Source organism: Tachypleus tridentatus, chromosome 7 (assembly GCF_004210375.1).
Source record: "Tachypleus tridentatus isolate NWPU-2018 chromosome 7, ASM421037v1, whole genome shotgun sequence".
NCBI lineage: Eukaryota > Metazoa > Arthropoda > Merostomata > Xiphosura > Limulidae > Tachypleus > Tachypleus tridentatus.
In genome coordinates, this window is record NC_134831.1 from 188479144 (window position 1) to 188491271 (window position 12128).

General features: G+C 31.4%; 1 protein-coding gene across 1 annotated transcript; it reads right to left on the reverse strand.

Moving 5' to 3' along the window:
- Positions 1-2155: 2155 nt before the first annotated feature.
- On the reverse strand, positions 2156-11080 carry Dhpr (dihydropteridine reductase). Its single transcript, XM_076516296.1, has 5 exons — positions 10922-11080; positions 10259-10448; positions 8483-8623; positions 5564-5756; positions 2156-3461 (listed from the first exon to the last, which is right to left on the reverse strand). Exons 1-5 carry the CDS (start codon positions 11009-11011, stop codon positions 3362-3364), a joined length of 714 nt encoding a protein of 237 aa, XP_076372411.1. The 5' UTR covers positions 11012-11080; the 3' UTR covers positions 2156-3361.
- Between the last annotated feature and the right edge of the window lie 1048 nt (positions 11081-12128).

Sequence of the window (12128 nt, forward strand, 5' to 3'; positions counted from 1 at the left end):
TTCCTTGTGTTTATTTTCATACAGTTATTTTATCTATTCTGGTAAATAAGAATCTAGACACATTAATATGTTTGTTTACCAAAGAAAGGGTTTATCACTCCCACATATATTACAAAAAGGTGTTTTTTACTTTGTATTATTACTCCCAAGTGTACCTATTAAAAAGCAATTAATCTCCTGCTGTTATCCTTATATGTACCAACAAAAAGATATATCTCCTCTCATTACTACTGTGTCTCAAGAACACCTACCTTGGTGTACCATATCACTGACTGAGGCTCATTTTTTTAATGTTCTGTCCTGTGTTAGAATCATCTATCTGAATGTTTTGTATCAATTACTGAAGCTCATTGTTTTGAATATTCTATACTGTGTTAGAATCATCTATCTGAATGTTTTGTATCAATTACTGAAGCTCATTGTTTTGAATATTCTATACTGTGTTAGAAACATCTATCTGAATGTATTGTATCAATTACTGAAGCTCATTGTTTTGAATATTCTATACTGTGTTAGAAACATCTATCTGAATGTATTGTATCAATTACTGAAGCTCATTGTTTTGAATGTTCTGCACTGTGTTAGAAACATCTATCTGAATGTATTGTATCAATTACTGAAGCTCATTTTTGAATATTTTGTACTGTGTTAGAAACATCTATCTGAATGTATTGTATCACTGACAGACTCATTTTGTGAATATTTTTTGTTGTGTTAGAAACACTTAGAATGTAATTTGTGGTGGCCTGTGGTAAAACTGGCCAACAGGTTAACTGAAGAGCACAGTTATATGATAGCCTGAAAACACATAAGCAAATTGTTTATAAATTAAACAGAAAATGGACACAGTTTGAAATAGAACCACCATCATTATTTCAATATGACAGTTTAAGGTAGTTAGGGTTGGCAACATGCAAACATTTGTTACTGGAACTATTTACTTTTAGGCAAACTTTTCTGTATTCTAAGAAACAAAATTTGACAATCAGATCATTTTTTTTATGATATTGCTTATTGGGTACGTTAGTTATATTAATTACTGACCTGTGTGATTAGCTAACTTTTACCAGAAGCTGTTGATGGTTTACTTGGGATGATATTTAAATTACATTATAAATTACCCTGACAAGAAAAAGGAGAGATCTAATTTCTAGATGTGCAAATAAATTAATGACCCTGGACTGAAGTTGTGCATCACTAGTTGTAGTTGATTATCCTATTTGTTGCATTGATTAGAGTTGATGTTAGTTATCATTTGTACTGGGAATTCTCTCCTTGTTGCACTGATTGGAGTTGATATTTGTTATCCTCTGTACTGGAAATCTCTTTGTTGCACTGGTTAGAGTTGGTAACCATTTGTACTGGGAATCCTCTTTGTTGCACCAATTGGAATTGATGTTTATCCTCTGCATTAGAAATCCTGTTTGTTGAAATGGCTTAACTTATATTGTAATTTGTACCATACTGGAAAATCCTTTTTCATACCTCAGTTTGACCCTGACCCTCTTTAAGAAGAATTACTTCGTATGATAAATATAGTTGATATAGAAAATATCAGTCTTTCTTTCTCCAATTTATTTACCTTAAACACATTGTCATTGAATGAAAAAAAAGTGGGAGAAAAACTGTTCAGTAAGTATTGTGTGAATAATAAAAACTGATTTTTATTTTATGGCTATACAGATTTTTAAATTCAAGACATTTTTAATAATTACTTTGATCTGTAAGCAGCTTTAAAAGAAATGAATTCAAAGCAGCTCTCATACATTTGCAATATTTAAAGTTATGTTAAACAAAGCTATGTACTCTAAGTTCCAGTACTGACTGCATATGAAGATTTGCTTCAATCTCAAGACTATTGGTATCCCAGAGCTTAACTTTCCAGATAATTATGAAAGAAAGTGGGTAATTTATGGAAAACCACAGAACAGGAAGCTGTTTCTGATTTGGAGGATAAGTTTGGAAATACTGTTCATTAAAACTCATTTTTGCCATTAATGAAATCTATCAACTCTTGTGAATGTAAATTGTTATCCACAAAGTATTATAGATGAAGAACGTGTACAGTGTTTCTCTTAACAGAATTAATAACAGAGTGAGATATTGTGTATTTAGATCACAAATGTTTCTCTTGTAGCAGAATCAATACATGAAGTTCCATGCTGACAACATTTTATTCAAAAGTAAAATATTCACCTGATAACACAGGAATAACAACTGACTTTATATATGACACATCACAACAGAAACAAGTATATTAATTATGCAGTAGTTATTGTCCAAGCAAAATATTTTCTGGAGCTAATGCTTTAAAATACAAAATACTCTATTCTTCATCAAATCAAATATGGAATGATCGTAGTACTGGAAGACTATTTTTAGTAACCTGAAATTTAAACCTAAATTAACATTTTTCACCCAAACTTTATTCCATCTTACGATTCAAGATTTTATGCAGCGTAATATTAACGTTTCTTATTAAGGATCATAAGCATTTCGTTCGTTCAAGTGGCAAAACTGCATAGTTATTCATTTAGCTACCAAAATGGTTACTATATGGTACACATATCCCAAACAGTAGGGACAGTAAGATGACTTATTCATATAGACACTAAACACTACAATCATTGACACATTTGGTTCAAAAAAGATAATAGTGAGATGTCTAAGCAGGGTGAAACACTAACTCTTGAGATGTAAGAGAAGTGGTAATATTAGACTTCAATGAAAAGTTTATTTTTATTTTACATATCCCATCTTTTAGTCCTTTATGACTTTCTAATCACATGTGATGAAGCAATGTTCCAAAATTATCAAAAATCATTGCCCAAGAGGACTTTTATTCAATACCTAAAGTCACCAGCTGGGCTGGACTTGTGGCAGCCAAAAGTTTATTGGAAATTATTTTCATATTTCCTTTTGGCTATCAAAAATACATCCAACTCTGAAATGATGAGTTTTGGTAATTTAAGGCTGTGAAAAGGTAACACTAAAATATTTTTCATACTCATAATGAGAAATACGTAAATTATTACGTAACTAAGTACTACATATCTGTCCAGTTCACCTAGGGAGTTTTCTTACATTTTCTCAGTTATCATTTCATAGATAGAGCAACAAAAGAAGGTTTTAGTATGCAGAGGTTACAAGTTGTTAAACACAGACATCATAAAAATTGTTTTGATTATCACTTAGTAAATAAAATAGTTTAACATAATCAAGTAATAAAATGAGATTTAGTACACAGCAGCAACCAAGGATTTCAAACATTCTTACAACACATAGATAAAAAAAAACAAATATCATTGTCCCTTTAACTAAAAAATTACAAACATCCAAGTGTAACAGGTACTGGTAAAATTCAAGCCATGATCAGTTCTGTTTGTCCATCTTTTGTAATAAGTTGCACCAGGCTTCCATTAGCTGGTCGTTCCTGGCCCTTGGCCCACTTGAACAACAACCTGCAGGGCAATCATGGGAAGATATTCAGTTTAAAATTTCAAACTTATTACAAGACTTTAGTATAAGGTATTGTGACATATTACAGTAACTAATGCATAATTACAAGTTCTTTTTTCCAAACTTGACAACTGAATTAAAGTTGAAGGAGGAGTTCATAACCTAATATAATGAGGTGCTAATTTCTACCTATAACTGATAATTGTTTACGTAATTTATAATGAAAAAAAAAACCTTTTGAAGGCATTTGTAAATTTTGATTACTTCAACATCTTTTAGCAGCCTAGAAGATAAACCCTAACTAAAAAAAACAATATTACAGAAGAAATTATATATTGTACTGTATAAAATCAGCATTAAAAATGCATTTGGACTTAACATTTTCCATTCCTAAAAGGGTATTCCCATATTTTTTGGACAACCAATACAGCCTTCCAGACAATCTCTGATATAGATCAGGCTGTCTACAGGCAACCTGGAAATTTCTTTAAAATCAAGCCCTGACATTCATAGCAAATTCAGAGAAGATTAAGATGTGGAGTCCTGGGTCAGAGAAAATGGATCAGCCACATGATGTACAATGTCCACCATCCTGAAAAGGAATTGTCTTATTCTCCAGTTATCAGTCAAGTAGAAAAAGACCATTCCTTTTCAGGAATGTCTGGATGTAAAGAATGTTTAGAAACATGGACTTGTATTCAATGAAGTCCATAAAACTGAAATTATTTTCTTTTTTTTTCTTGCTGACAAAACCAAGACCAATTACCAGCTTTTACATGAACCACTATTCCAGTGTTGATGATGGACAATCTTTTCTTGGACCATATCAGTCTCATGATCACATTTCCCCAAGGCCAGATTAAGAATTTTCTTGGTCCTTGGCTTCAGCCCATGCCTTTATCTGGGGGTTGCATCTCCCAAATTTTTCTTTGCTTAAGACATCACTTATTAAACCCAGATTATCAGAATTTCACCAGAACACTATCTCACGGTAAGGATGAGAGGCAAAATCATACCAGTTCCCGTGAACACCTCCCCAAATCTTATTTTGTCTTTGTTAACTCAATCGAAATTAACAACTTCCACCTGAACCCTAACCAAACTAAGTATAAAGAGCAATACACCTGCTAAGTAAATTAAACCACATCACAGTAACTACTCCCAAATCTTGTGGTTTGGTCACATACAAAAATAAGATTAATATATGAAAGATGATAACTCTTATTGAAAGTTTTAATGAAATTACTTTCAATATGAAAGTTTGGTATAGCACAAGATACCTTTACTTTGAGAAAAGATCTATATAAACATTATAGTACATTGGAGAAAAACTGAATTTTTGGTTTACACACAGTGCTTAAAAGGAATAAATACTGTGCAAAGAAGCTGCACTGCCCTCCTTTTGTCGTTTGGGTATTACTGTGCATTGCAACACGTAGTAATACAGTACACATTAGTTCCAGCACTTTTTTGGTTGTAATGGCATGATGGTTTGAATCAAATTTATCCAAAATACAAAATGGTTTCTCGTTAAAACACAACAATTTCTTTAATCATAAAATAAACTGAAAATAAATTTTTTAAAACAATATTAGAAATAAATCCTAAATGAAATATGAACATTTTGCTTGAAATGTCAGTTTTCCCCCAAATATTAACCTAAAGAACAAATTGGGTATTAACACTTAATTCCCATACCAGTCATCCCAAAATAATTTTTAATTCAAGTGGGTTTCTCATTACTACGAATTATCAACAAACATGAGATTACTTCATTTGATACATTTAATTTTTTATACAAATATGCATTTATGCGACAAGTTGTAAATATAAGGTTCTGTATCAGATTCTTTAAACTTGTAAACTCAAAAAAAGGAACTCAATTTTTTCCCCACAAAACTATAAATTGGGTAAAATCAACACTTTTTTTTAATTAAACATTATCAGCTATTTGCAACATAGCAATAAGGAAATGTCAAGACCTATTATGAAAGTTGACCACTTTTCAAACTCTTCAGAACACTTTTCTCCATTACATGTAGTTTTAGTGACAGATTGTTTCTTTAAGTGTTTCAAACACTATTAATGTAAAAATAAAACATACTCAGACACAAACTCCAAAGAAGTCCAGGTAGTATGATCTGCATTAGGCATAAACTTCCTGTTCATTGGTGTATCTAAGGTTACAGGAAGAATAGCAACTGCCAGTGCATTGTTAGGAAGCCCACTTTTATGTTCTGCTAGACTATGAACAAACTGGTGAACAGCAGCTTTAGCTAGCCCATATCCCATCATTCCTGTTAAAAAACAAGTTTAAACATTACTATAATTTTATAGTGTTCAATAATACCTGCATTTCTAAATAATCATATGATATTGAAATAAATAATTAAAAAACAAACATTACAAGACAAAATATTAGGATAATGCCTAATACGTTTAAATCACTTTGGAATATGTATTGCCAGATTTTCAAAAATAAAAATAAATATGCTACTAACATTTGTGGTGAAACAATTCACAAACAAGTAGTGCAAAAACAATTTCAGACGTTTTGCCTCTAAATCGTACTTTTCTACAGCCTCCTTCTCTTTTAACTAAACATGCAAGGCACATATGGGAGAAAGAATATGGACTGCAATTCTAAATTTATAGTGTATCTTTATGAAATGTGGCAAATTATAGTGTACAGGTCTGTTGTATGCAAAAAACGAATGTGTTACAAATGTGTCTGTACTAAGGTTATGATTGTAAACTAATGATATCCACTCTGACTCAGACAAGTTAGAGTGCAATGTAATGGTCATGTGAAGAATAAAAATACTTTGTCTATTTTACTTGCATAACTTCTATGACTACTCAAAATAGCATACAATTTTTTTTTCATCATGCCTGTATATTGTACCTGATATTAACTTCAAACTTTCACTAAATCAACAACATGGATAAAACAAACTGATAACTCTGATGTCAAATACATAACACAGTGAATGGCATTCTTCAAAATGTTATGCCAAACACAGAAGTATGAACTAATGCACAATGATTAATTTAAAATACAGTATCTAAGATAAAACAATAAATTCAAGACCTGAAACATCCAAAGCTTTCAACAGGCCACTAACTGTTTACTCATCAAATATACACACATTCAATTTGAAAAAAAAATCTGGCTTGGTAGTATAGTTTCATACATAAAAATAGAGAATCACGGATAAAAATAAATATTTTTATTATTGTTATTATTCACAAAAGGATTCAAAGATATTGTATTATTTGATATAGCAAAAAAAATTTAAAGTATTTACGTATTATGGAAAAAAAGCAATACAACAGTAAACACAGTTGTTGTTTTTCAATTTAATGGTCAATTTATTTGACAGAGATAGTTTTAATACACTTTGTATCCATCCAGTTCTGTGTTATTGTTTCTGATACTCTATCATCTTATATAGTTTATGTACTACCTTCCAGTCAGTGCTAATTCTCTAACTGCTACTGCTACAAGAAACAATATCACTGTCTAAAGGAAGTCTACAATGGATTCAATAACAGCAGGACTGTTTTAGTTTGTTTGTAACCTGCATACAATCATGCGAGAATAAAGTAATATCCCCACACTGACCATCAGCACCTGCTGTTGCTAACTGGATTGTACAAAAAGATATAACAAAGAGGAAAATGGAATTAAAAGAAAGCAACATACTTAACACTAATATTCAATCTATAAGTATAAAGTATTTTTATTGTTTAAACAAAGGAAGGAATTGAAAACCTGTGACATTAAAGGACAGGAATTTCATCAAAAAAACCTTCAAACAGATACACTACAGTTAAAAGATCTGTCTCTTAGATAACATCTCACCTGACATTCAACAGATAAAACTATGTATGCAATTGGCCTTTGCTATTTTCAAATAGCACCCCTTCAGCTGAAAGCATAGTCAGTGTCATGTCATTTGCCACAGTCTGGCAAATTAATCACCAGGCTTCACACCCAGCACTGATACACACTCTAAATTTATTCTAACAATTCTAAGCACCAAGCTCTCCATATCAAGATATCCAGCCAGCCAATACAAGTTTTAACAGTAATGCTATACTGTGAATTTAAAAGGAGAAAAACAGTACACCAATTTTCCCTTAAGATCAGTAATTGTGCAAATGGTGTTATGAAGTATAAATCACAAAAATATCCAAACAAAAGAGTTATAGAGCTACTAAATAACACTAGTATATGTAGCATGTTGGTACAAACTTCCTTCACATATTTTTTGGTAGAAATCAGTAAATATATAGCCAGTCTTACTTACGTAAAACACAAGTGACAAAAACACTTCAAATAACTGAACAGTATTAAACAACAAGAAACTAGTTAATAAAAGGTCAAATTGCTCAAAGAAAAAACCATTTGTAACATTAATAAATTACAACTCAAGAATGGTATGGTTTAAGAATGTGGGTGTTGTAAAGAACTCTTAATAATAATTGAAAAGTTCACCAAGACTGAAAACAGTATTAAAACTTTGAAGAATTTCTAAGACTTATTCAATATTCATAAATTTATATAATGATTATTATACATATCTTCACAAAGTTGACAAGATGGTATTACCAAAACTGGTAACCAATACTTTTAATTCTCTGTCACATTTTATACCCAAAATATAATTGCTATTCCTATATATAAATATGTTATCTCAGTATTCATGATCAATGTACACATTAACCTTAGGGCTGCATTTCAACAGAGCCTCACTGTAAAGCACAGTAAAGTTTCTCCCACTTTATCAGGTGTAAATAGCATAAATATACTCAGCTACCAAAATATGTGAAACTGAAACAAAGATTGCTGTTGCTTTTTCTCTATCAAAATACTTCCAATACACCTAGGCCATGTAATCAAAGGGCATCTGCATGAGCAAATCATGTTTTCTGCAAAAACTAAAAGTAATGAATAGCAGGCTCTCACTTTTAAACTTTGATACTGATTTACAAGACTGGTGTACTACATGTGACGTACCTGGAGTTCCCGAAAGAGCTGGCTTTGCTCCTGTCAGTGACACGAGTCCACCTTCTTTCAAGTGTTTGGCAGCCAGTCCAGCACTGATGACTGATGTCCACACACTCTGTTTCCACATTAGGTCTGCATTCTTTACCAAATCTAAAATGGGACATAACATAAAATTTAAGGACATGTAACCTATTGGTTCATCTAGGTGGTCCCATTTTCTTTAAAAAAAAAAATTCAAATTCAACATTTTTTCATTTAAGACTTCCCTTAAATATACTACATCAGTACACCTATAGGTAAATCATTCCAAAAGGTCAGCCACCCTGTATGAACAATAAAAGAGCTTCAGATTAAGACAAGTCCTACCTTGCAAAAGACTACATTTGTGTGTTTTGGTCTTACCATTAAGTGTGGAAAACAGACACTGCATCAACATTATCAAACCCTTTAAAAATCTTAAACCCAATCAAATCTCCCCTATCTTTTTTTGTTCAAGAGAAAACCAGTTCAGAGATGTTGATTTGTCCTAGTATGACAACTTTTTGATCCCAGGTATCATCCTAGTAGCCCTCTCTTGAATCATTTCTAACAATTTAAAGTTCTTTCTACAGTAAGAAGCCTAAAACTAGGCATAATTCTCTGATTGTGGCCTGATCAGTGAATTATGCAATGAATATGAGTACACTGTCCAGGTTTCCTTATAACAACAAAATACAATAATTTTTCTGGTCATTACTTTATAGTTTTTTACAAATTTATGGTAAATTTTATTTCAATCCTTAATAACTAATTATACACAAACATGTTAAAATGTTAATAATTTGTTATGGAAGGGACCTAACCATATTCTTTTATCTGTAGGACAGTGTTTCATAGAATGGCTAAATTTATGAAGTACAAATGTTTAGCTTATACAGGGTGTTTGGAAAGTCACTGTGCACTTATATATTTATTAACAGACATGTTTCAATATAGAATACAGGAGGTAAATATGAATGACAATTATAAACACTTAAAAGTGACCCCTCACTGGCATGAATACAGGCCTGGATCCTTCTTATTTTGTTTCTAAACAACACTATCAGTTGCTGGCTTGAAATAGACTGAATAAAATATAATTACAAAACTGCACAGTGACTTTCCGAACACCCTGTAGCTCCATCAACTCTTGACCAATTTGAAATCTGATTACAGTTTTGGACTCAGGAAGCCAAATCCTTGTGACCAATGTATTTGACCAAGCTCAAGGTCTCACAGTTTAATTTACTCTAATCCTAACTAAAATAATTTCATTTGAAGATAGGCTGGTAGAGATCCTAATGAAAAATAATAACACACCCCACAATTAGTACTGTTGGCACAAAAAAATATAGTTAATAATAATAAAAAATAATTTAATCTAATTCTGTATAAAAAAGATTAAGTGACAAGAATATTGAAAATTCTAACTTGTTTATATTTTATAATAAACAACGAAATGACACAAGTCCCAAACACGTCTTAACAACTCTTTCTTATTATTTATATAAATGCATTAAAATTTACACAAAAATCTACTCACCTTTTTTTTTCGAAGCAGGGACCACAATTACTTACAAAAACGTTTTTCTTATAAAACTGACTTACATGCAAGTATTTTCATGTGGTAAACAACTGTTGCAGAAGTTTTATGGCAATGATAAATTGTTTATTAAGTTTTGTGGTTAAAAAGTTTGAACACTAAAATTTTCACTAAAAATTAAAAATGTATTTTAATCTGTTTAATATTTATTCTCTAAAGACAACCTTTTGATGCTGCATTTCCTCCAGCCCAACCACCAGCCACACAAATAATGGCATCTAACTTCTCTCCTGCTAGCATTGCTTCAACACCAGACCCCACCTCAGATTCTTGTTCACTCCAAGAATCACATGGTTTCACAATCACATTGGCATGTGCGTCTTCATTTGGGAACATGTCGATAGATCCTACCCACTAGAACAGATAAATAGTTTACAAAACTGTCCAAATTGTCACACAAATAGTACTTACTGGGTTTTAAAATATTTTGCAGCTTTTAAATGTAAAGACCATAATACTTACGAATTAAAATTGATAAAAGAACAGCCTGAGTGACTGACGCATATTCAGCCAGATGTTAATACTTCACTATCACTAATTCACACTTAATGTATCCTTTCAACTTCAAGATCACATGTCCAACAATATCATTGAAACATCCTTCATCGGCGTATTATCTACGACATACAATTGTAAACACCTGAATCTCGTCACTTTCATATTTCAGTTCCACTAGTAGCAGTACAAATTACAGTTACAAACACTATACTATAGTATGTATTACTACTGAACCAGCGAATAGTAAATAAGGAACCATAAAGTAGTTTTAATTCCATACGTATCAAAATTACAAAAAAATAAAATCTGATATGAAAAAACTTACTAACCCAGTTGTGTGATTTAAAATATGCTACGCATGTTCTGCCAAGAGCACCTTTTCCTCCATAAACTAAAACACGACCAGTTACTCCTGCCATTTTTTCGTGAATGATTGCATTTACTCCCTGCAGCTGCCACCTGGTGCAACGGAATATATTTTTCCTGTATAAAGCAACACATCAATTGTTTAATTAACGAATAGAAGCAAAACACCAACAAGACTCTAAACAATTATTTTATTCCTCAAAGAAATTAAAAACGGGTAATTTAAATTAAACCAGCTTTTTAAATGTAATTAGGAAAAATCTTGAATTTTCTAACAGTTTGGGTTAACGTTTTGAAACAAGAAAAATGTTTTCTACAGCTCTAGGTCGTTTCTAGGTGCTTTATATGAAAATTGTTGATAGTTTTAGGCGAAAATTCAACAAACAAACTTTTGATCTTGGTTTCCCTGAATCCCTGATTTTTGGTCACAATCTCTGGCGAGATACCTATTATTTTAAAGAAAATCAAAATCATTTTATAAACAAATAACTTTTTATTATTCTATTAATTCTGCATTCTCATGTGCACTTAATGTGATCAACGCCAAAAGTTTGGAGTGCTCCAATTTAGTTTGTTTTTTTTTGCACCTCAATTTTATGGAGTAAAAATATAGCACCGTGCGCTTAACCTTCAAATTTTGAAAGAATCAGGCTTTTATTCTCAAGAAATTTACAACACTGGAATAAACAGATGTCACATTAATATGTAATAAGTGTTATGTAATGTATTTTATGTAATTATAATAGTACTAAATATCAAAATTAATGTTACATTAATTGCGAGTAAACATGGCTGTTTCACTAGTTTGCTATAGAGGGCTCTTATAGTTGTCAAAGTTCTGCAACGAGAAGCAGATAGTTGCAAATCTATACAGTATTTTGTAAGTGACTCGTTAATATAGTTTCAAGATGGTTTATGCATTTTTAGTGATTGATGTATTAAAGCGACAGAAAGTAATATATCATATATGTTTTGATGCTGGAACTTCGCTCGTTTCACAAACACCTAAAAATGAAAGAATATCACATAGAGTAAGTTTCGAAGACGATAAATTAAGCTCAAATGCAGAAAATCGGTGTTTACTTATTCACGAAACAAGGAATCGAATCATCGATTTCATTTTTAATCACGTGCTTAAAGAATACGAAAGAAGCAAAAAAATTCCGACTC

Bases quoted from the DNA above. Each gene is read 5' to 3' on its own strand.
- Dhpr (XM_076516296.1), bottom strand. From the start codon at position 11,011: ATGGCAGGAGTAACTGGTCGTGTTTTAGTTTATGGAGGAAAAGGTGCT. The intron at 10,449-10,921 runs GTTAGTAAGTTT...TATCTGTTCTAG, and splicing joins ATTTTAAATCACACAACTGG to TGGGTAGGATCTATCGACAT. The intron at 5,757-8,482 runs GTACGTCACATG...GTTTTTTAACAG, and splicing joins AGCTCTTTCGGGAACTCCAG to GAATGATGGGATATGGGCTA.